Source organism: Hydractinia symbiolongicarpus, chromosome 8, assembly GCF_029227915.1.
Source record: "Hydractinia symbiolongicarpus strain clone_291-10 chromosome 8, HSymV2.1, whole genome shotgun sequence".
In the NCBI taxonomy this organism is placed as follows: Eukaryota; Metazoa; Cnidaria; class Hydrozoa; order Anthoathecata; family Hydractiniidae; genus Hydractinia; species Hydractinia symbiolongicarpus.
The window spans coordinates 17723462-17749621 of NC_079882.1; the positions used below are offsets into that span (position 1 = coordinate 17723462).

Genomic DNA, 26160 nt, shown 5'->3' on the forward strand with positions numbered 1-26160 from the left:
AGACAATGCAGTGGATGCAGCAATACAGGAGATATCATCAGGCAGTACTAACTTTTCAGGAGTCGGATCACCTGCCGGGTGGCGTGACAGTGCATCTGGAACTCGATTTTTCAATCCTGAGATGTGTTGCATGGAGAATCGATAACGTAGTGTACGTTCCTTCAAATTCCGCAATCGATTGTTAGGGATATTGTCGAGAGACCGGTTGGTGAACAGTCCAAGCAAGGGCTTGTGGTCGACAGCGATGATCAGGTCCTGGCATCCTAAAACAAAATGTCTACATTTATCCAAGGCGTACGCTACAGCTAACGCTTCACCTTCAATTGGCGAGTAACGTGATTCAGCTGGGTGGGTAAATCGGCTACCCACGAGAACAACTTTCCACCCCGTATGACAACAAAACAGGGTTTCGGACATGCAGGAACAATGTTTCTGGAACAGCCAAAAGCCCACCCCGGTTTTAGACCAGTCGGTCCCAATACAAGTGCGTCTGGATCCATCAAAAATTGTTACTCCCTCTTCTATTTCATCGACGATTTTCGCCTTAGACGTAGCAAAGAGTTCATCTAATCGATCGTCCCAATAAAATTCGGATTGTGGCTTTAGTAGGTCACGGAAGGGTGCCATGTTGTCGGCCATGCTGAACGTATATGACACCTGGTTGACTAAGCCAAACCAAGATCGCACATCTGTTATGTTCTTGGGAACCGGAAAATCGGTGATAGCGCGTAGGGTGGTGGATGATGGACGGACATTGGTCGGGGTGATCTCAAAACCAGCAAATTCAACAGTATCGTGGGCAAATTTGAATTTAGATGGGTTCTGGATAATGCCGTTTCGCCCACATGTCTCTAACCAACGACAGGTATGGAAAAAACATTCACCAATGTCACTTGCCCATAATAAAGAGTCATCAGTCACCTTAATTTTGTTCGGAAAATCGGATACTATAGCATCGAATCGCCTTGAATATCCGTCGCCTGAGGTGATGTAACCTTGTGGTAGGGTGCAGTATCTGTATCGACCCCAGGGCGTGATGTACGTTGTTAAATGGCGATCCTCTTCGCGCAGTGGGACGCTATGATAACCGTTCCAGGCATCCGATACTGTTTTCTTTGTGTGCTGAGGAACTGTACGCACCTGATGAAACGGGGATGGTGTGTGATGTGTTTCCCGTGTAGCATGTTTGTTGAGTGCTTGAAAATCAACACAACGTCTAGGTTTTCCATTCTTCTTGGGGCACACGACCATTCTGTGACACCAGGTCACAGGTTCACCAATGGGTACAGGCTCAATAACTCCGAGGTTGACGTCCCGGTCCAAATCGGCTTTGACCTGCTCCTGCCAGTGGATTGGAACCGGTATGGGAGAATGATGTGCAGTCGGTTCAGCATCCTGGTCGATCATCAGTCTAACAGGTGGTCCAGACATCAACGGTAACGGTTGGTGCTCACATGTGTTGAAAGTGCTGTCTTTGTAATAATTTAGAATCCACTGTTCAAACTTTTCACGATTCTGTTCTGTGGGTGGAAATGGCAACTCCTTGGGAATGGGAGGTGGTACCGTTCGTTTTGGACAGGCACATTCGTTGTGTTGTAGTGGACCAGTGATAGTATTGGCACCGATAGATGGAAACTCTGCAGGTATAATGCCAAGGTCAACACATGCACTCCGACTAAGGTAGAACTTATCTGAATCATTGGCATTAGTCAGGACGGTTCTCTTCAGGAGACCAAGCAGTTTACCTATGTCACCAATGATTCAGATAACAAACTCACACTATTTCTAGGTCCCTGAGTTTAAGATCAACATAGATAGGAATCAAACCATTTGCGTCATAATTATGCAATGTTGATCTGAAACATAAATAATATATACAATGTTATTGTCCATGGTTATTGTCTATTATTCCCTAGAAAACATTCCCCAGACATATAAATAGCATTGCAAAATAACCACACTCTAAACTGCCCCCGATTATTATAACACTGATGTTCCACCAAAAGTAGGACGAGTGCCCAAAGTCAGGCTTCTTTAAATTAAACCCTAAGTAGGACAAAAGTATGGAAAGTATAACACATTCTCTTATCAGTTGAAACTACATTTGTGCCTCTTATATAAACTTTATTGAACTACTTTAAACTTTTTTCATGTAAAGATGCCTGAACCTATTTTAATAAAAAAATTGGACTACAACCCAAGTAGAGCATTTCAATATTGACAATTTTCAATAATAATGATAATAATAAATATTTAAAATGGCTAGCCAAGAATAGTTAGTGGATTGTTTCCACTAGGGCTGCAGAAACAATAAAGAAACAAAAATGATAAACCTTAGACTGCCTCAGCTCAATCAAACATAGTAACATACTTTATAATCTGTGAAAAATGAAAAAGAATTAAAAACAAAAGTTAAAAAGTGATCTCAATTAGAATTCACCAAAGACATTAGAGATGGAAGCAAACTTCCATTGCAGGTCACTTATCTGGAAGATTATTCCACACTTTTGCAGCTGTAAACAAGAAGGCTTTTGCCATATTCTGTGTTGACCAAGGAAGGTGTGAACCTGTTTTTAAAGCTACTCTTGTTTGGTGATTGTGGCAGTTTTTTTGAGCGCATGTAATCAGGAACAATGTGATTCATGGCTTTGGAAACTAACATGGCATCATTTTTGATGAGTAAATTATTCAATAAATATTCCCTCTCTTTCCCAAGAAATGTACGGACACATTTTAATCGTTTTTCTAGTTTACCCAATCTACCTTGGGTGGCACAAGCCCGTGCCAAGGAGCAGTAGTTGAAATATGGTATCACAAGACCATTAAAAGGCTTTTGGTGTGAGGTGTTAAGGATACGGTAACCCCCTTCAGGGTCATTTTTTTTTTTAAAAAATCATAATTTCCTGATATTTTTTCAAAAAGAATTAAAAATATTTATTGTTAAGAGTGATAAAATGAAGAAAAATCTTCTTTATCTTTCAGTGTTTTCAATCGTGTGTTAAAAGTTTAAAATTCCTTAAATATATTTAATCTGTATAATAATTAAAGAGAGTTATGCAGAACGAATAAAAAATTGCATCCCTACATATAACATAGGAAACATTTACACTTATTATATTATTATTTATCATCTATACCTTTTTAATTTATTTCTTTATTTTTTTGTTTTTATCCTGTTATGTCATGTTATCCTGTTGTCTGTTTAACAATAACTAAACCCAAAGTTCTGCGAAAACACTTTGCCTTTAATTTTAAATAAAATATTCATGAGTCATTAATTATTCATAAGTTTAGGTGGGTGTAACCATGATTCTTGCAGGTAAAAGCAAAGGTGTTTGATTTTTTTTTTCTCGAAATAAAATTTTCAGTCGTAACAGTACATATTTTTGTCGAACACTCCCCTCCATCTTGTCGAAATTGTAGGAAAACAAGTTTGTTGCGACAATTATATCTTTGGCTACAAAACTTTGCTTTTTTTATGCAGAAAGTGAGGAAATATCGAGTTATTGATCTATCATGCTTAAAAATAGATAAATCTGTCATAAAACAGATATTGTGACAAAAACTGTGCTATATTTTTGGAACCACATGTTGTTTTGAGTAAAAAAAGCAAAGTTTTTTAGAGCTGAATAAGAGCTTTGCAATTTTTTTTTTCAAGGAACAAAAACTTTACTGAGGGGAGTGTTCGCTAAAATGAACTGGAAGGGTGAATTTTTGTATATAACTATTTTTCTACTTTTGTTGATTTTTTTTATGAAAATATTTTATCATCATTCTAGAGATAATTTATTTGACTTTCAGAATATACATATTTGCTAGGGTTAATATAGCGAACAGAGGGGATATTTTAAATATACTGAGTATGTGTCTCAGGGGGTTACCGTATCCTTAAACAAGATGCAATGGTTCTAATTTTAGAATATTTAATTAGTACTTTTCTATTTGTGTCATTAATGTGCTCCTCCCATTGCATTTTTTCATCAAATATTACCCCAAGATATTTGCCTGTTTCGCTCCTCTTCAAAGAAATACCTATATAGTTGATAGTTTTGTTCACAACTTTTTTTAACTGGCTGTGGTTGCCGAAAAGATTGTTTCAGTTTTGCCGTAAAAGCTTATTTACCATTTGATGAATCTAAGCGATCCAGGGGAGCTCAACAAAGTGCAAATATTACTCAGCGTAAAACAACGCACAAAAAATGTAAGAAGGTAACACAAATTATTGTAGACTCTTTGATTAAGGAAGTGAAGGATTAAAAACCTATATTGGCAGAACATAAAGTTGTTGTCAAGTCGTTTTCAGGGGCGACAACATAATGTATGAAAAGTTATATGATTCCTACTGTGGACATGTCCCCTGACCATATAATTATAATATAACGTAATAAATTACGTACATAAATTAGTGCCACATGAGATCGCAACAAACATTTTAAACTTAGCCCGTGATCTAATAACAGATAAGAACAATGTGATTATATCAGGTTTTTTCAACACAGTGACAATAGTAGTGCAAATTAGAAAGTGTTAATTGTGAATGAACTGTTGCAAGATTTGTAATGAAAGAAATATCGGTTTCATTGACAATATCAATATTAACCCTAAAAAAACTTGAACCACTTTTAAACTGCATTTAAACATAAAAATAACGTTATTACTGTCTTATAATTCTCAACAAGTTATAGAAGATTGACTTAATTGTGACATACAAAATCTCTCAACAAGTGATAGCTCGGTTTCGTGTAACTTACCTAATTACGTTAAAAATATATGGCAAAAAAATTTGAATAACATAATAATTGGTCATTTAAATATTAATTCAGTACGAAATAAATTTGAACCCATTGTCCGCATGTTTGAAGAAAATATAAATGTCCTACTGCTAACTGAAACAAAAATCAAATGTTTCATTTACTGATGTCTAATTTTATATGAATAAATATATGTAATATTAAGAAAAGACAGAAATGCTCACGGCAGAGGTATTTTTTTATGTGAATCAGGAATTATCTTTTAAACTACTAAATAGTTATTTATTTCCAAATGATATTGAAGTGATGTGTCCCGAAATTAACTTGAGGAAAAGAAAAATGCTTGTCATCGGATGTTACAAATCACCTAATCTAGATGATCACTATTTCCTTACTCAAATCGTAAATGCTCTTAATGTGTACCTTAAGGGAAGAAATTATTTGCAGAAGAAATTTGTGCGGAAATTTTTTTTGCGATATTAATTTTTGTGGATTTTGCCCAAATCCGCAAAAATTAATTCTGCAGAAGGTAAGAAATTCTGGTCATCCGCAAATATAAAATCCAGCAAAACTCTTGAAATTTTTCATCCGCAAAAATAAATTACGCAAATTTTTCGAAATATTTTATGCATAAAAAATCGATCTGTTGACTATTCTTTATTACAGCTTAGTATTCTTTTTTTGATATTTTGATAAAAAATAGAGATGATATTCCATAAATCGGATGTTTTTCATACACTTAGGTAATTCGGTTTTTTCCGACTTTCGATTACCAAATTTTTTGCATCTGCAAAAATTTCTTCCGCAATACCTCTTTTGAGGTTGCTATTCGCAAAAATTTATTCAGCAAAATATGCCATTTTTGGGTCACTTATCCGCATAAATAAATTCCACACAAATTTCTTCCGCAAATAATTTCTTCCCTTAAGGTATCTTGTTATTGTTATGGCTGATCTTAACATGGAAGTTACAAATATCACGCTTGATGAATTTATGACATTATACGACTTGGAAGAGGCGAATTTAAGGATGGAAAGATGGCGCATAGAGCAGACATGTTGTTCACTGCTGCAGTTTTACATCTCTGTTATGCATGTTTAACATCAACAGAAGAGATAGAATTTACATTAACAGATGGAGTTAATTCGCATTTACAGACTGGGAATTTGCATTCACTTGAATCAATCTGTTATTACCGTACAAATGTGTTAAAAAGTTTGGATTCACATTGTTTGGTATGTTTATTATTGCTTATATGTGGAAATGTGGAAAGCTGTTCTGCACTGGCTTATTTTACAATACCGGAACTTATTGAGTTTAAAAATATCAAAGGTTTAACGATATGTCATCAAAACGTTCATGGTTTAGCAAGAGAGATATTTTATCAGACATATTTTTGAATCATTCGATTGACATTTTCTGTACTGGCGAGACATGGCAAGCACCGGATGGATTTGAAAATCTTGGAATCCAGGGGTACAACTTAGAAACTAAACCATGCAACGCTATTGGAGGCCGAATTGCAATATACTTACGAAATGAATTTCAATATACTCGTTGCTCCAACATTGAACCTGAAGGTATTGAAATTATCTGGATAGAAGTTTCACAAAAAAATGCCGGTCCTTTTTTGGTCAGTGTGATATACAGTTCGAAACATCTACACAAAAACTTCAACAAAATCATTGAAGATAATTTGAAAACGGTAGCAGCTGAGAATAAGGAATGTATCATCCTTGGAGACATCAACTGTAATTACTTAACTAACTGTCACAAAGAAGTTAAGCATATTTTCAATGTTAATGGTTTCAAGCAACTCATGAAATCTGCAACTAGGGTAACATCCGAAAGTGCAACATTGATTGACGTCATTCTCACTAATCGGCCTGCCAATATTTGTTCTGTTGAAAATATACCTTTGAGCTTGAGCGACCACGATATTATTGCTTGTAAACGTAAAATCAATCACATCAAATACCAACCAAAAACAGTGACTAGTAGAAACTATAAAAATTATTCGCCTGAAAATATCTGTTCCGAACTCAAAAACGCATCTTGGGATCAACTGTATAATACTCGCAACTCAGATTTAACCTGGGAAATTTTGAAGTTTCGGATATTACAAGTAATTGACAAATATGCCCCTTATACTACAAAACGCATAAAGGGTAAGCCATGTTCATGGCTTACTGAGAAGCTAAAATCCGAAATGAATCAACGCGACCAGCTGTCGAGAAAAGATAGAAAGAGTAATCACCCAGCTGATTGGAGTAAATATAAGAGAAAGCGTAATTATGTTAACAACCTATTAAATTCTACTAAGAAGAAACACGGTCAAAACACTTTAAAGAAAAATCGAAGCAGACCAAGTAGATTTTGGAATTGTATAAAAAAATTTATTTCCTACAAAACCTTCTAATACTGCTTGCAATTGAACCTTGAAATTTGATAATGAGATTATATCTGATAAGTTTACCATTGCACAGAAATTTTGCAGTTACTTCGAAAGTATTGTCGAAACATTGAAAGCAAAAACATATCCGTTAAAAGACTTCGTCAGGAGACGTACTTCATCAAGCTGTTTCAGATCAAAAGTCACTTAAATTTCAATATGTTACTGTTGTGGAGGTATTGAAACATCTTAAAGATTTGAAACAAAAATAGGCTGACGGACTTGATAGAATCCCATCATGTCTACTGAAGGATTGTGCAAATATCATTGCTAGAATTTGGAAATGTACCATCACAATTCAAGACTGGAAAAATCGTCCCAATACATAAGTCTGGATCAGTGAACGGCGTTGTTAATCATAGACCAATTACCATCCTACCAGTAATTTAAAAAATTCTCGAGAAATGTGTGCATTCTTGACTCATTGCATATTCGGAAGAAAATCAATAACTTTCAAAAAATTAATTCGGTTTCAGAAATAAACGATCAACCGAACTTGCTGCTGTATATCTTGTCGATAACATACGAAAAGCTATGGATAATGGTAAAATGATGGGAGTTGTGTACATCGACCCGTCCAAGGCTTTCGACACTGTAAGCCATGGTGCAATTATGAATAAATTAAGTGACTATGGTATCACCTCAGTTGAATATGAGTGGTTTTGCAGTTATTTATTTGATCGTTCACAGTGTGTCCACGTGTGTCCACATTAATGGAGTTCTATCTGATAGTTTACCTGTATTCTGTGGATTACCACAAGGATTGGTCCTCGGACCTCTGTTGTTTCTAATCCATTTCAACGATATTTGTTACAAGTTAGATAAATGCAAAATACTAATGTACGCTGATGATACTGTGGTATATTTTCCTCACAAAGATTTGTTGACCATCGAAAATACCGTTCAAACCGAGTTAGTTTCAATCATATATTGGTTGGAAGAAAACGAATTAATTATGAATTTTGAAGAATGGTAAGACGGAGAGTATGCTCTTTGGAAAACGTCTTTTGAAAGCTCATTACAAATTTTTGCGAAGCAATTGAGCTTTGCGAGCGAAGCGAGCGAAGCGAAATTGTGGAGCACGTTTGCTACACGCGAGGTATACCAAGAGAATTATTGAGATTTTCAAAATTTCGATAGAAAAAAAATCATATAAAATCAGCGTAAAGAAATAGGACTGATATTTTTGCACATAAAGCTAGGGTATTTTTTTTTCTAATAAAACAAATAAGTTTGGACCGAGGGGTTAAAGTATAAGTTTAGTAAAAAATGCAATAAGTACGGCTCGTACCCCCCCACCCCCGGATTTTGACCCCCCCCCCGTCTTTTGGTCCGGATTATACGTCCGCCGAACTTGAACACACAAGGAGGAATATGCCGTGAACAAGAAACGGTAGTCGGCATTTTAGACACGTATATTTTACAGACCCAAAATATGCCTTATTTTTTTTGTATTATAGCTAGTTATGGTATAAATAATTAATTAATTACTTTGCAATTTTGCTTCTAATACTATTATAGTTGTATTTTAATGAAATATAATAGTATTAAAAGGGTTTTCTTCTTTTGAAAACATTTATTGCTAGTCCTGTTTCTAATCATCTTTACTTGTGTATTTTAAGCTTTTTTGTTGCTGTGCTTTTTCTGGAGATTTTAGTTGGATTGGAAAGCTCCTGTGTAAGGTACCCTTTCCTAAAGAAAAATTGAAGTAATTTGTACAATTATAACGCGCCGAGCTGTGTTTTATTTTATTGTTTCTAAGAAGATGTAAGAATACAATATTATCAATTTTAATTGGTTTTATCCAAATCAAGGTAAGGCTTAATCACACGAAAGGTAGCTAGCTAGAGCTCAGTTTTGTATAAAAGAATTGAAAGTAATTTGTAGAATACATATGGAGAAGCTGTATTACTACCTAACTGATAGCCAGATATAGGAAAACCTGTAGCTAGGGCGCAGACAAAACAAATAGCTCTGGGTGCTAGAGTGAGCTGACCAACCGTTTTTTATCATTTTTTTTTTATTATATAAGTAACCTGTTACAGTAATTAAAAAAATATCCACTTTTGCTATCAAACCAACAGCAATGTAATTGTCAATAGGAATTAGTTTTCCGTACACCCTCCCTGAGAACAAGGTTTAAAACGACATTAAAACATTAAAACTGTCATTAAACAGAACTTCTAGGATGCCCAAGCCGCACCACGTCCTCTAAACGGCGTGGGCATCTTCGAAACTGCTTGTAATTTTAGAACAAGGGTGCTGATAAGCTGCATACGCCGTATAACGTGCAGGCGTTTTTGAGCAAGTTTAGCGTTTTGCAAAAAAATTGAAGTATTCACCCGAAAAAACCTGCATAGACTATGTGGTAGTAAAGTTCTTAAAAGAACTGTTTTTGATGGTTTTTGATAAAATTTACTTGATAAATAACTTTTAATTTTTATTAACTTCTTTCTCTTAAAGCATCTTTTTCCAACTATCGTCCACAAGGTATGTTACAAGGAATTGAATTTTGAAAATGCTCCAGGCAAGTTCGGGAAAGTGCGGGCGGTTTTTGGAAGACAATCACTAATTTAATTGGAAAAGTTGCCCGAACTCGCCCTTATATATGTGGCTGTTTGCAGCTTATTGACACCCTCTTATTTTAGAATATTCTCAGGAATAATAGACCAAGAGAAATTACATCACAGTTTTTTGTCCACCGCCCACGTGTGTTTGAGAACAACCCACATAACAAAGTTCATTATTTTTTAAATTATTTGTGTAAAAATTACTATTTCATTCAGGATAAACCATTTGTCAGTCATTTTATTCGCCCAACAAAGAATCCTATCCAAGGTGCTTTTCTATTAGTGCTGAATTTAATAATTGACATGGTTCAGTATAGTTTTTAAAAGGGTCTGATTGCAAAATATGATTGCCAAAGTTCAGCACTTGTAATATTTGTGTATTTGTGTACTCAGCTTCTAAAACACACACAAGAGACATTATAATTTCCTCTGGGTGATTACATTAATGTTGGTTGAAAAAAAACTGAATGATAAAAGCATATGTTTTTAAATGGGTCTAGGACAATAAACTTATTTATTTCCCTTGGCCTTGCATCAATCAAATTCTGAAAAAATAAACACTTCTAAAATGATTTTGTCAGATTTGGAAACTGTTGGTATGGTTGGAACTAATTAGTAAAGTTGCCAAATTGTTTAGTTTTTTTCTTTTATACTTTTCCGAATTAGCCTTAATTATTTATAAGATGAAAAACAGTGCTTTCAATTCCATTGACTTGGCCATCCCTTAAAGGCACTGGAAGCTTCACTATATGAAAATGTTTTCTTTTTCTTTTAGATTGTGTACAATGGGAGTGAGTGATGTAATCTTCTAATGCGTGTGGTGAAAAGAAGGCGAATCCGTTATTGTTTTTCTGCCCAAATTTGAAGCTATTTAATAAATCTTGATAAAGTTAAAAAACTGTTTTGATTTGTTTGTTTTTGTTTTAATTGTTTCCCGTGAGTTTTCGAAATTCGTTCCAGCAGATTCTGTGGCTTCTACTGCCGGTACTTTTAGGTGAAAAACATACTGTTTTGTTGTGAGGTCGTTTACGAAATCGTTACGTTAGGACCAACTTCTGCGGGTTGTACAACTCGATGTATCACATATCTTTCGGAATACTGCTAAAAGTGTAATTTTGTATTGCGCTCTTTACTTTTACCATTCTGTGGGAAAAGGCGGTACAAAATTTTAACACGCGTTATTCGTTTTTGTTAGTTTCGCGTAATCTAATTTTCTCGCACATTTTGAAAAGAATATCCCACGCACATCAAATACTCGCGCAATCTGTTCGCAAAAAAAACTGTTTTTGAGCAACGAATTGTTCCGCAGAGCGTTCATTTTCCTACCTCGTCCCCAGGGTTCTTCTATATGATATTCAATTTTGATGTATTTCGGAAGATGTTAGCGCCAAAGAAACAAGAAGCGCTAGGGACAAAGTATTGGATAGTTTAATTTTGCTTGCAACTTGCGAAATGCTTCGCAACCTTTTTTTTAATTTCTAGTTGTCTTTGAAAATCGGTTCAACAGTCCAGATGTACGCGTACTGTAGTGAAATATTCGGCACCCCCTTGGGTTTCTGCTGATGGTTTTTAGAGTTACATTTGTTTGGTTATTTGTACGGAATTAAATAATTCATAATGGTAGATAGAACAGTCCATAATGGTAGCTTGACAGTAAGAGTATGAGTATGAGTCTTTTCTCAGAGCATGGACTTAATTGTTAATGTAATGTTGGATCATCCTCATTCAACCGTCTTATCTTTCTGATTATAAAATAGATGACTTAAGTATTTTGATATTAATAAATAGATCACAGAAAGAATAATATTTTGCTTTACTATACCTTGCCAGCTCCCCACCTTTTTTGGACACACAGGCCAGTCCTTTTGAATAAAAGCTGACGAAGTAAGTAAGTAAATCAACTATTTCGTAGCTTGTTCAAAACTATTTTATATATATTTATTAGTATATAAAATATACTAATAAAAAAACTAATAATATATAATAATAAAATACCATTTCTCTAGTAGAATCAATCCGGAAATTTTTTGGCTGAAAAACATGAAAGACTCTACTGGAGAAGATGGTTAGTCTATTAAGACTAATTAAAATCGACTGTTTAAACGAAAAATTAAATAATTCCTAAATTAATTATGTATTCTGCACAGATCCGACATTTGCATTGGAAAGAAGAAAATTCGCCCATAACTCTACAGAATTTAACCAAAGACTCTGCAGATTTGATTTCATCAGGAAGAGAATTCCATAATTGGGAGGCTATATATCCAAATGTTTGCAGCCCATATTTTGAAGATTTTATTCTAGGTCTAACTAAAGCACTTGATGACCTTAAATTATATCCAGTATCATTTCTAAACTGAAACACACCTTCCATGTAGGAAGGATTCAATTTGCATTTCGTCTTGTAGACCTCTTTTAGTAATTGTCTACAATGTTGCATATGAATTCTTTTTGTAGAAGAAATGGATTCCACTTTAGACTGAGACCTTGCCCTTTTTAAAACTCTATCCACCTTTGAAATAGATTTCCTGCTATTAAATCCCCAGACTAAAGGACAATAATTGAACTCAGATGCTATGAATGTTGCATATAATAAACTTTTCTGTTTATTATCAACAATCCAGGAAATTTTCTTCAGGGCATTAGATTTACAGCTAGCTCTTTTGCACAGTGTGTTTATATGATCTGCAAAAGTAAGTTGACTGTCAAATTTAATACCAAGAAGCTTTACACATTTGGATGCAGATAAAATTGCTCCATTTAAATTTAAATGCCGGATTTGTGGACTTTCTGGCTTTCCGAATATTATAAAATCGCATTTGCTTGCGTTTAATTGCAAGCCATTATCGGAAAACCATAAAGCTGCTGACCTAAAAAGTTGTTCTAACATATATTTTACTTCGTGAAAGGTTTCAGCTGATGCACAAAACGTATTAGCGTCAGCACACTAGAATATCAGAGCAGGGCGGCATATTCACGTCATATTGAAAAAGAAAATCATTTAAAAATATGTTAAACAGTAACGGCCCCAAAATTGACCCCTGTGGTATACCAGAAAAATTTTCGTTCCAACAACCAAAAACCCCATCAATACCTACTCTCTGAACGCGCTGCTTTAAATAGCTCCAAATAAAAGATAATGCACTAGAAGAAAATCCATAAGCATGAAGCTTAGCAATAAGTAGCTTGTGGTTAATACAGTCAAAAGCCTTGCTTAGATCCATGAGCAAGGCAGCAACACACTTTTTAGAGTCTAACTTTTTTTGAAGAAAGCACATTAGATTTAAAAGAGCATGTTGGCTACTGTATCCTTTCCTGAATCCAGACAAGATAGGGGACATTTTCCCCTCCATGAACTCACTTATCTGTTCAAATAAGATTTTTTCAAACACCTTAGCCATGTTTGGCAGTTTACTAACTGGTCGATAATTTTCTTTGCAGACCCTAGACTTTGCTTTGTAGAGTGGAGACACATCCACAAATTTCAAAGACTCAGGAAAGATGCACGTATCTACTGAGTCATTAAAACAGTGACTCAACTGCTTAACAAAAACATTGGCGTGAGCTTTGAGAAGATCTACAGGTATGTCTCCCTCTGGACAAGCCTTGCCACTTTTTAAAGAACCAATATAAAGTTTTAATTTTTCAACAGAAACATGACAGAATTTCATTTCGTCCATGTCAGCACTTTTGGAGAATTTTGATTTGATATTTTTTATGCTCGGATGTTCTTTGAAACTTGAAATAATTGCATCAACCTCGGTACGAGAGCAATCATCAGCTGTTCCTGGATTGTTTTCAGGGATGTTGTTTACATTCAGTGATCTTGTGATATTTACGAAATAATCATTCATGACGTTTGCAATTTCAACTTTATTTCGTAAAACAGCATCATCTTCGACTAACGAAGTTATATTTTCCTTGATTGCTTTCTCGGAGAAATTTGGTTTCACGATTTTCCAAAATGCTTTGTTGTCTCGAACTTTCGACACGTCAAGTTTTCTGTAATAATTCTTTCTTGCATCTCTGACAATCTTTGCACACTTATTCCTTTGAATTCGAAAAGAGTTCCAATTTTCAGCAGTTGGATTCGAATTATATACGTTTCTTTTTCTACTTCTCATCATAATTTCTTTGCGTACTCTCTTCGTAATAAATGGTGCATGATTGTTTCTAACCATCTTTTGCTTCACTGGCATATGTTTTTCAATTACGTTCTTAAAAGCTGTATCGAGGTTAGCGAAATTCACTTCCTGTAACTCCATTGACTTAGTAAGGTCTTTTTGGAATTCGGATTTATTGAAGTTTTTATAGACCTGTACTTTATAATGCGGGGTTTCTTTTTTGGCATCTCCGCTTTTATAACAGTCACAGTGAGTTTGTGCCAATCGGACAGTCCTGTCTCTATTGCACAGCTATTTGTGAACCTTTTCTTGTCAGAAACCCATATATGATCAATACAGGATGGGTTCGCAGGGTTCTTGTAACAAGTTGGTGAATCAATTAAGTTTGAAAGATTATAGTGAGTTTTTAAGATTGATAATTCGGATTCGTGGCTGTTGAAGTCGCCCATTATTATACAATTTTCGTAATGAAACGAATCTAGGACTTTACCAAGGTTTTCAAGAAAATTATCGCAGCGTTGATTGGGTGGTTTGTAAATGCCCAGTACGAGCCATTTTTGTGCACGAAGGATAACTTCGATCCCAACTATTTCGATATCTTCAGGTAAAGAAGGGAGTTTTATAGCATTACTAATTTTTTCGCAATTAACATACAAAACCAATCCCCCGCCATTTTTGTTTCGGTCTCTTCGATAGGGACGTTTGAAACCATTTAAGGCAATTGAAGCATCGGTAAACGATTGATCAAGTTTCGATTCAGATATCAGCAGAATGTCCAAATGATCCTTGACAACCTCCTGTAAGGATAGTACTTTGCTTCTGAGTGAATTTATATTTAGATGTCCGATCAATAATTTTGTGGGGTGCAATTTTTTTATGTTTAATAGCGCGCAATTGTCAGCCACTATAATTTGTTGTTCTGACGAAACGTTGGATCCATGCTCGACTTGTCAGTATTTTTCTAAATGTACGGTGAGGTTTTTAATTAGATTTTTTGTCCCTTGTTTGTTTAAATGAAGCTTACTGGCATTGAGATGATTACAGGTGATGTTGTTATGCTGTATAAAGCCAATGTTTCGTTTAATACATAATTCACGTAAAAAACTGTTTACATAACCCGCCTTCATTTTCAATTTATCATCCCTCGTTATTATTACAGAAACTGAAACAATCATGTTTTTTCCCGTAATAACTTCAGTTGTCATATTTACAATTTTTGAAGCAATATTTTTAGGAGTTTCGTTAGACGGTAAATCGTTCGTTCCAATATGAATAATTAAATGATCAGGATTAACTTCGTCCAGCGTTGGTTTCAAATAATTTACCATGTGCGCCGTTTTTGCACCAGAAAATGACTTGACAATTATTTTTTGCTTTGATGTCAATTTGTTGTTAATTTTCCAGTGTGAGACATGCTTTAACATGCTATCTCCCACAATACAAGTTACGCTGTTTGATTCGGCAGGAATAGTTTCATCGCCTGTAGTTCTGCAAGCTTCATGATTCGTAATGGTCGAAGGTTGTTATAGCCAGCAAGTTTTTCTAATCTATCTTTTAACGACTTTTGTTTTTTTTTCCATATAATAAATTTTCTTTTCTGTGCATTTCTATTTTCAAATAGCTGTTTAGATAATGATTGTTTTCTCTCGCTGTTCTTAGCTGAAGAAAACGATGATTGGTGTATAGAAATGTTGTTTATTTCTGTATCAAGAGGATTTTCGATAGAGTCATTAAGAGGATCATCAGACGTGTTTGTAGCAATACAAATTGGTGATAAGTTTGATAAAGAAGACGATGATCGATCTTTTGAATATATGATAAATTGATCATCTGGGACTGACGCAATTTTTGAATAGTCTGTGAACTTGCGTGAGTTTGTATCTGTAGAGGAAATTAACCCCGTCACGGAACAATAATTTTCCAGTTTAAAATGTTCGAAACATTTCATGTAAATTTCCATACAGTTCGTCATTTCCCGTAACTGAGATTTTAAAACAATATTTTCCTCTTTGAGGTCATGAATACATGTTTCCAAATACTTCAATTTTTCGCAGTGTCGAGATTCTCTAAGTTTTTGTATGTCTTTAGTGATACTCAACTGAAACTTTTCGAACATACTTCTTAAATCAAAATTCTCACCATTTACATCAACTTCGATGGTTTCATCTTCAGGTAGTACAATGCCATCTCTGTCAATAGTCGAATTCAAATTTTCGGTATTAGAGCATTCATGATCCAAGCTACTCACGGAGCGAGTAATAATACGTCTTGCCACCGCCATTTTTTTTCACTCTTAAAACTGTCGTCGTCTTTTGTGCTTATATTTGTGCTTTGAAGGTTTCTTGATCACGTCATCAACCCGTCTATTCTAAAACGGATTCGTGAATCAAGGTTTAATAAAACTTACCTAATATGGTTCCAGGTGGGCCTTACTTACCCGCGCGGTAAGAATAACTGACGTCACCATCCTGTTTCCAAGTTATTTGACCTCAAAGTTATAACTGCATTGCAATGGCTTCATTAGTTTAAATTAAGATATTGACGTTAAATTAGTGTTATTAATGTCGCGACGTTTAATTTGTCAATTAGCATTTGAAACATCTACTTTGCCTGTCACAGACAGACGCAGTCTTCGTATTATTATCCGCAAAAGTAAAATTTTGTTTCAAATCTATTGCGTTTCGCAAAAAATTGTACTCTTTGTGGCGTTATTATTTGAAAAGTAAAATTTTGAAGAACTTGTGTTTTTTATGTTTGTTAAATATTACACCATGTTTGTTCATTGTCCCCAATGTCTTCATTCTCGTTCAATGTCTCACTTGTTCTTTTTGTCTATTCTCCATCACTGTGTTCATTTGTAATCACTCTTCCCAATGTATTGTTAATTTTTGTATAGTTTATTATGTGTCATGTCCCAACGTGATCATTTCTTGTAAAGGCAGCAGAATAATATGTTTTCGAGGAACGCCTAAGGAGATATAAGGGTATAAAAATTTTGCTGACGTCATCAAAGTGCCGTCAAACCCTCCAAAATCTTTTTAAGAAATTTTTATACCTGCTGCCTTCCTCGTATAGATCTTAAAACGCCGATCAAGAAAATGTATAGTATCATGTACTTTTGACAAACGGTTGCAGAGATATTAGGGTTTCAAGGTTTTTTGGTGACGTCATCAACCCGTCCATTCCGAAACGGATTCGGGGACTCAAGTTTGGGAAACTTACCCAAATTGGTCCCAGGTGGCCCCTAGCTACCTACGCGGTGAAAAATCATTGACGTCACCACCTTGTTTCCAAGTTATTTGGCCTCAAAGTTTTAAGCGCACTGTAATGGCTTCATTAATTTAATATACTTTTCTTTGACGTCAATACTATTTTAACGGTAAAGTTTCATAAATTACAGAACAATTTTATAGGCGATGTTTTATAGAATTTGACAAAGAAAATTGTAAAGAATATAATCCACTTTGCAAAAGTGACAGACAGACACACGGAACTGGCGTATTATTATATAGACAAGTCGATAAGGCCCGTGGAGTAATCCACTTAGGAAGAGGGACAATGAAAAATAGGTTTTTTTAGATTTTTTGCTGACGTCAGCAGTGCAGGTACAAAAAAAATTGGCGAAGTTTAGTTTATTCGTTGCCTGTACTGTGTAGAGGTTAAAACGCTGATCAAAATAATGTATAGGATCATATGTTTTCGACAAACGCCTAAGGAGATATAAGGTTTTAAAGATTTTGCTGACGTCAGCAATGAACCGTCAAAACCCAAAAATTTTTTTAAGAAATTTGTATACCTGTTGCCTTCATCGTATAGATCTTGAAGCACTGATTAAGAAAATGTATAGGATCATGTACTTTTGGTAAACGGTTGCAGAGATATTAGAGTTTGAAGATTTTTGATGACGTAATTAACCCGTCCATTCCGAGACGGATTCGGGGAGCCAGGTTTGGAAAACTTACCCAAATTGGTCCCAGGTTGTCCCTAGTTACCCACGCGGTGAAAAAACATTGACGCCACCACCTCGTTTCCAAGTTATTTGGCCTCAAAGTTTCAAGTGCATTGTAATGGCTTCACTTATCTTAATTAACTTTCCTTTGACGTCAATACTATTTTATCGGTAAAGTTTGGTAAATTACAGAACAATTTTATAGGCGATGTTTTATAGAATTTGTTAAAGAAAATTTTGAAGAATGTAATCCACTTTGCAAAAGTGACAGACAGACACACGGAACTGGCGTATTATTATATAGGTTTATAGTTGACTAAGTATAAATACATATATAGCTAATAAAAGCTAGTTAATGTCAACTTGAAAAGAAAGATTTTAAAATATACAGTATAAATATAAGGCATAAAATATTTTTAGATATATACAATTTTTTAACATTTGTGGTTGTATAAATTAAGTGAGTGTATAAGCAAATATGAAATTAGCGAGAGTACATCCGCGAGTCATATAAAACCAATTTGTGGGATGTATTTTTTACATAGTCTGCAGGAGCAGTTTGGTACCCACTTTTTAATTTGGGATTTAAAGGATTGCAAGGATGACATTTCTTTGATTCTTACCGGAATTTGTTGCCAGATTTTGTAACTGATGTTTCTGTACCATAGTAAAGAATTTTGTAACCGATAAAGTTTCTGTACCATAGTAAACTGATTTAGCATTACGGCCAGTAAATTCTCGATTATTTCTTAGATAGTATTTTGGATTATAAACAGTAAAAATATTTTGCATTATTTCTGGAGCCATGTCGTTTTTTATTTTGTACATCTCAGTTGCAAGAGATTGTAGGTTTCGTTGGTGTACCGTAACAGAGCTGTCCTTATGAAGGAGGTCTGCGAAGGAAGAAGAACTGTCGCTATAGAATATCCGCAGTGCTTTCTCATGTATTCGATTAATACGATTGTTTAGAGCTCTGTTGTGAAACATCCAAACTAGAGGGCAGTAATTGAATTGCGAAATTACGAAGGAATTCATTAATAGTTTCTTCTTATTAAAGTTCATAAAAGATGTCATCCTTGTAAGCGCATTTAGTTTCTGACTCGCTTTTGCACAGAGTTTAGACACATGCATATCAAATTTAAGTTTGTTATCGATAATGACTCCAAGTAGGCGTCTATGAGTGCTGCCTTTTATTACTGAGTTGCCTATCTGTGTACTTAATATTTCATTATCGCTTAAAAGCAAATGACACTTGTCATCATTTGCTTTCATTGCATTATTGTCAAACCATGTAAATACTTTTTCAGACATGTTTTGAAGTTTAGTAACGACTTCCTTTGAGTCATTACCGATAACATATGGTGTTGTGTCGTCTGCATAGCTCGCAAATTCAATGTCATTAAAATCAAATTCAACTGAGAAAAGATCGCAGATAAATATGTTAAAAAGTAACGGGCCTAGAATAGATCCTTGCGGAACGCCAAACAATATTTCAAGCCATGAGCTTTACGAATTTTTTATCTTTACTCTTTGAAATCTTCCACTCACATAACTCATAATTAGGCGTAGGGAATACATGTCAAAACACTTGATCAAATAGCTTTGGTAGGTAAACTTTTGGTTTCAAAGGGCGGTAGCAGTCAAGTAGCTTTTGAAAAAACAAAATAGTTGTAAATATTTTTTTAAGGAGTTTACAGACCACAAACGGAAATGATCAGAGCTAATATTCTTATTCATATTTTTTAAAAAACACGCGCTCAGCAAATGTTACCATGCGGAGTGTTTTGCTTTCACTTTTGCGCTCCCCTTTCGAGTGGAAAACATCTGATTGGTAGATTCGATAAGCCTAGTACTTACTTCCCAGGGAATTTTAATTTATGGAACATGCACTGAGAACTAGTTATCGCCCGCAATACGAGCCAATACAGAGAATCGGTAAATTAATGCCGAAAAATTGCGCGAAAATAATTGCTTCGTGTTAAAAACAAAAGCATAGCAAGAAACATTGTTTATAAACAATACTCTGCGCGAGAAAAAATTAAACGCGAAGGCCATTGAATTTTAAATTCTTTCCCCCATGAATGCAAGCGTAGTCTATTTCTGCATACTTTAACTCTTCCTTAAAAACGTTCCTGCTAGCTCTTTTTGCTGCACTTTCTACTGATCTTGAACTCCTTACATACAGTTGTGTAAAAGTTGACTTTTCATGCTTGTTAATAGCCTTTAGCAATTCGTCAAAACTACAAAACTCGTTACCAACATGCATTTTCAATAAATTAATTTTTTTAATCAACAACAATTCTTTCACTTGTAAATAACTCACGAGGACTATAACACTGCTGACTATCGCATTGTAACACCCTCCTCCATTATGAATTACATTATTTTTGCCAACTATACTATATTCCTTAAAAAATTTGCACATGTGGGACATAATTTTCTTATAAGACTGCACAAAAAAATTAAAACAACGCTAAAATTTTTCTGTTTTTTAAGTAAGAGGAAGAAAACTTGCTGTATAAATTTCCAAACAAAACAATCTTAACTTGCTGTATAACTTTTGAACCAACAATACTGTATAACTTTTAAAACAGCGAAAAAAACTTCTTGGTGCATAACTTTTACAAAAAAAAGTTTTTGAGCATGTTAAGTATTCGCACTTATGAGACAATAACTACATTGTTTTATCGCGTAGCTTTTGTTAAATTACTCGGAACATAGCTCTTCCAAAGATCATTAAAATAATTACAATAAACAAAAGATAACAGGGCTTCCAACTTGCAGGAAAAGGTTTGTATAACGCGTATGCGGAAGCTTACACTCGGACTGTACTGTATGTAGAGCTTGAAATGCGGGTAAATGATATATATATCATATATGCTTTTGAGGAACTAACACAGAGATAAAGGGGTTGACATCATCAGAATAAAAGTATTCTGATGATGTCATCAACCCATCCATTCTGTAAGGGATTCAGGGACCGAGGTTTGGGAATCTTATACCTAATTTAGTCTCAGGTTGCCCCTAGTTACCCGCGCGGTAAAAAATGACTGATGTAACCATCTTGTTTCCAAGTTTCCAAGTTTCCAAATTTTTAAATAAAAATATAATGTTAAGTTAGTGTTATTGACGTCGCGACGTTGAATTTATCGGTTAACATTTGAGACATAACTGTTTCGGCTATATCAAAGAAGAATGAACATATCCAGTTTGCCTGTTTACAGACAGACACACTCTCTGTATTATTATAGAGATTCTTTTAAAAGATGGTTATATTCTCTATATATTGCCCTCGTTTTACAAGAAATTCATGGTCCTAAAATCTCAACTGTTTTCTTTTATAGTTTTACTTGTTATGGAAATTTCATGTGCTTATATATCTTAATTTTGATTTAGAAACTAAAATCAAACAGTCAAAAACTAAAAGTAATAAAAACGAAAATCTTTAAATTTTTATTTGTATTTTTGATTTCCGCCATCGCCACGCGGGGCGGAATCTTTAAAATCGCCGGATGGAAGATAGAGATATATATAGATATATAGAGACAGCACAGAGCCTGGAAGCGGCGGGTAGTTAGTCCCAGTATAGATACTGTGTACTTTTTCAGTTCATTGCATAGTTTACAGGCTAATAGTTTTCAACCAATGACAATACAGTATTAACATTTTCGACCCGTCCCAAAGTCGCAATTTTTTAGGTAGCCAGAAAGCCAATTTTCTTGCTGGTGAAAGAGTAGAACTGCTATATCTGCATTAAAAAAAACGACGAAAAAATACGTATTAATATTGAATTGTCTGTTAAACGTTCCAAAACCAACCGAACATACAGAAAAGTTGAGCTAGGTATTTAAATTTTGGTGGTGTTGAACTGAATTATAGGTAATTAATATTTTAATTTAAAACTTCCCTGTAGCTACAGTATTTTTCTAACTTAACAGGGAATAGTATTTTAAGTATCTAGGCTAGATATATAAATCTTTAAATATTTACAAAGTTATGCCATGCCATCATGATGTATGCTGACTGGGAAAAAATAAAGTATAGCTAGCTAGCTATACATGTACCACCACTTTTGCTAATTACATACCTTCCAACACTGGAATCCTGTAAAATTGGAGATTGGGTGAACTTAGTTTAGGGTTTCTGTGAGGTGCTGCCATAGTTAGTGCTAAGGGAAAAATTTAAGATTTTGAGCCTCACTCTAGATCCTAAGAAAAATTTTGCTGAGTTTAGAAAAGGTTGCCGATAAGCCGCAAACGCCCGCATATGTGGAGGCGAATTTGAGAAATTTTCGAATTGAATTGGCCCAAAACCGCCTGCACTTTCACGAACTCGCCCGGAGCATTCCTGAAGTGCAATTTCTTGTAACATGCAGACAAGGGTGCCGACTCGCCGAAAACGCTGTGTATGTCAGGGCGCCGCAGGCGTTTTTTTCGGGGTTTTCGTCTGTAACTGGCCTAAAAAGCCTGGGTCTGTCTGAAACCACCTGAAATGCTACGCGGGCAAGCTCCTTGGTTCTCATTTAAATTCTTACGAGAAGAAGGGAGGTGCTATTTTGTCGTCGTCTTACAGTTTATTATTTGTTGGATTTTATTACAGCTATTTATAAAATAAATGATATGGAAAACAGTCTTCCACTACCATTCCTCAACATTAAAAGAATAAATTACACATGGTAATAAATGTTTAAAAAATGTTGTTTCGGGTTAATCTCGGGTTTCTCCAGGCGAAATTTCAAGTTTTTATTAAATTGCCAGAACTCGACCGACAGGCAGCGTTTCCGGCAAGTCGGCAACCGTGTTCATGCAGTCGATAGTTGAAAGAAGGCACTTGAAGATAAAGAAGTTAATAAATTTAATATATAAGTTTTTTATCAAGAAAATTTTATTGAAAACTATCGAAAACAGTTCTTTTAAGAACTTCACTACCATTATATTATATAAGTTTATTATTTAATTTTGTGAATCATTATTAGTGTCCCTTTTTCTTTGCTTTTTGGAGCATTATTCGGGTCTATACAGGTTTTTGTCAGGCAAATACTTGAGTTTTTTTTCAAAACACCAAACTTGCTTGATAAAACCTGCACTTTTTACAGCATATGCAGCTTGTTAACCCTTTACCCGCTGGATTTTTTTTGGGTTTTTTTAGGTCAATCACACATACACCGTTAAAATTTGCAATAACATTTCCTACGTAGGAGTAGACCCCCATAAACTATATATTTTCTGAAAGCTTATAGACCACAGATTGCAAACATATAAAACTAAAATTCAAAATATGTCACCAAAGCAACTGAGATGTGGTTGCATAGCAACCAAAAATTCTCAAAAGGACAAAATTTTTCAAAAATTTCAAGTTTGAAGTGCTTTCAAAACTTATTGCACTTGTCTAAAGACCTAAATCTCATAATACTTGTAGCAGAACATCTTAGTAATTGAACAAAAATTTTTTTTTTGAAATTCCTCATGTACTTATTGAAATAATTGAAAAAATGTAAACATCGAAAAATATGAAATTTCTAAGAAAATTTTTATAATATATGTATAACCTGGTGTGAAGCATCAATTATCAACAATAAAAATGAAATCAAAAACTACTATGGGGCAATTGATAAGGTTTCAAATACTACTTTTGCTGTGAAAGTCTTTGAAACAGTTCTCACACACATATTTTCCACACTTCTCGCAATAATTCACCGTGCGTTTGTTACTGCGCTTTCCAGTCTCCGGATCGATTTTATACGCACACATACAACACTTTCTTCTTGGATTTCTTTTGGAAGGGTAGTGCTTCCCTGTCAATCTGGTAGCATCCAGAACATCAAATTTTTCTCTTTAAGCTGGCTCTAAACTTGGGCGGCCTGCTCTTTGAACGAAGTTCTCGGCCTTCTCATCAAGGTAAGGCTGTACAAGTTGATGAATAAGCATTTATCTGAATTTTTTGTGTGGATTCTTTTTCTTCTCAAATTCAGGATACTTCTTGAAAAAAAGCAACATGCTGTTAATGATAGACATATCCAAGAGTCTAAAAAAGACTTTTTTCCACCACTTCCAGGATTTTCGGTTCAGGCCGTAGTATGATATATGTTGATCATATTTATCAACGCCTCCGAAGCTTTGATTGTACGACTGAATCATGGAAGGCTTTTCAACATTTCCTTTATGTCGTTGAATGGTGACTTCTTGATTCCCATGAATAGAGGACATAACAAAAACATCCCTCTTATCTTTCCAGTGAACTGCAACAATAGTATCAATCTAAATATACATTGATTTGCCGATATCAAGTTTTCCTTCCTTGAATCGTTTCGGGAATTCACCTCGGTTCGTTCTGATAGTTCCGCAGGCATATGTTTGCCTATCCTTGAGGCTTTTGATCAGGTTTAAGCTTGTGTAAAAATTATCAATGAACAAATGATAATTCCGATCGAGGTAGTTTTCCATAAGATCAAATACAACTCGGTGTGACAAACCATGCTCAGCTCCAGTGTCTGACGCTCCGGTGTAAATCTGAAACTTCAGACAGAACGAGGATTCCGCTTCGCAACATGCCCAAACCTTGACACCAAATTTCTTTGGTTTTTTGGGCATGTATTGAATAAAGCCCACTCGGCTTTTCATACCAATCATTTGTTCGTCTATGCTAAGATTTTGCCCAGGATGATACATGTCTGAAAACGTTTTACTTAATTTTTCCTCCAACCCACCAAGTTTGAACAGTTTTGAGTAATTAGGGTGTCCTTTCTCAACATTTTTTCTATTATCTACAAGATGGAAATACCTCAAGATATCTCTGAACCTTTTTCGAAACATTATTGATGCAAACCATGGCATGCGCATAATTCCCCTTGCCCAGTAATCATCATAACATGGAAGTCTCGCTAGTCCCATTGCGACGACCATACCAAAAAACGCCATAATCTCTGTGACTGTTGTTTGTTCAAAGGGTGGCAAAGGTTTGTTTGAATTTGCTTTCAAATAATCATAATATAAATTTGTCTGATTGGAAAGCTGTTCAAAAATGTTATCTGTGAAAAATAATTGAAAAAATTGCAGTGGAGTTTCCGGTAGTGTTGCCTCTCGACTTGGCCCCGTAAATTCAAGAAATTCAATGTCCGCATTAGGATTCACATACTGATGACCTTCCTCAATATTTTTCCAATCTGGATTACCATCAGGCTTTTCTTTTCCATTAGCTTTTTTTCTTGCGCCGCCTCTTCTGTTTCCCTGTCCACCCACACGTCCACGGCCATGTCCTCTACCTCGCTGTCGTCCACGCCCTCTACCTCGCTGTCTTCCACGTCCGTGACGACCTGGTCCACTTCGTCCACCACGTCCACACGAGCCCTTGATGCAACATTTCTATTTTGATCAGCAACACTTTCCTCAGAGTCACTCTCTCCAGAACATACAGTTGATTCATTATCACTCATTACATAATTTCCATTCTCATTGTCCACCAAATCGCTCACATTATCTTGCACCTGATCATTTCCGTCAGTATCATCATCATCAACATCGTCGTTATCTTTTTCGTTCATGCGACAAAGCTCAGGCTAAAAACAAAAATATTGAATTTAAGTATCTCATTTCTTCTGTTTGGTGTAAATAAAGATAAAGAATTGATCACTTACATCCAACAGAAGCCAGCTATCTCTGAGGGATCATGTGGGATAAATTGAATGGGAACATCATCCTCATCATCACTACTCTCATCAAGAGAACTCTCTCCAAGGCAGTCATCATCATTAGTTTCATCTGAAGAGTCGAGTACTGCATCCAGAACCTCTTGCAAGCTTAATTGCTTATGTTTATTGGCCTTATCATTGCCTTTTCCTGTACTACTACCACTTGCTTTGTCGGCCATTTTGTATTTGTTGTGTTTTGTCATGGCAAAGTTTGAAGGTACAAATTCATTGTTTATGTTACTCTAAACCAATCAGAGTGGCAAGATATTAGTTCCGTGCTACTTTAAGACTGTTCACTAAAAATTTGAAGTTAATCCGTTGAACGGTTCTCTTGATTTATTGATTTGTTTTTGGGGGTCCGTTTTCGGACCCCCAGGCAGGTAAAGGGTTAACACCCTCGTTGGTTAAGGGGATGCTGAAAAAATTTTTGGGCCCTGTTTGTGGGATATCGTCGTGTATTTCACGGACGGAAATCCGCTAAAGAGGGGGAGGGAGGTCGTCTGAATCCTAACTGCAATATACTGCTAACAGGGACAAAAAAAGCGCCTTAACGTATATACCTAACGTAAATGTATGGTTTTTACACAATGAAATGCGATATATAAAGGTAGGGTGACCCTATGGATT

At 35.2% G+C, this 26160-nt stretch overlaps 1 protein-coding gene and 1 long non-coding RNA gene across 5 annotated transcripts; one reads left to right on the forward strand and one right to left on the reverse strand.

The window, feature by feature from the left end:
* The first annotated feature begins 8820 nt into the window (after positions 1 to 8820).
* LOC130655572 (uncharacterized) lies at positions 8821 to 12728 on the forward strand. Of its 2 annotated transcripts, XR_008984692.1 has the most exons (4): positions 8821 to 9017; positions 10549 to 11661; positions 11780 to 11838; positions 11921 to 12727. It is a non-coding gene; the product is annotated as an uncharacterized LOC130655572 (long non-coding RNA). The 2 variants fall into 2 exon arrangements; XR_008984691.1 differs by having other exon boundaries at positions 8822 to 9017; positions 11780 to 12728.
* A 9235-nt stretch (positions 12729 to 21963) lies between these two features.
* Positions 21964 to 25714, reverse strand: LOC130655366 (piggyBac transposable element-derived protein 4-like). 3 transcript variants are annotated; one of them, XM_057458115.1, is made up of 2 exons: positions 25480 to 25714; positions 21964 to 25401 (listed from the first exon to the last, which is right to left on the reverse strand). In XM_057458115.1, the coding sequence occupies exon 2, from the start codon at positions 24761 to 24763 to the stop codon at positions 24104 to 24106; it is 660 nt and encodes a 219-aa protein (XP_057314098.1). In that variant the 5' UTR covers positions 24764 to 25401; positions 25480 to 25714; the 3' UTR covers positions 21964 to 24103. The 3 variants fall into 3 exon arrangements, with proteins under 3 accessions (XP_057314098.1, XP_057314100.1, XP_057314099.1); XM_057458117.1 differs by lacking the exon at positions 25480 to 25714 and having other exon boundaries at positions 24315 to 24453; positions 25132 to 25446; XM_057458116.1 differs by having other exon boundaries at positions 24610 to 25401; positions 25480 to 25709.
* Positions 25715 to 26160: the final 446 nt, after the last annotated feature.

Excerpts from the sequence above, each read along its gene's own strand:
- LOC130655366 (XM_057458115.1), bottom strand. The coding sequence starts at position 24,763 with ATGGCGTTTTTTGGTATGGTCGTCGCAATGGGACTAGCGAGACTTCCA.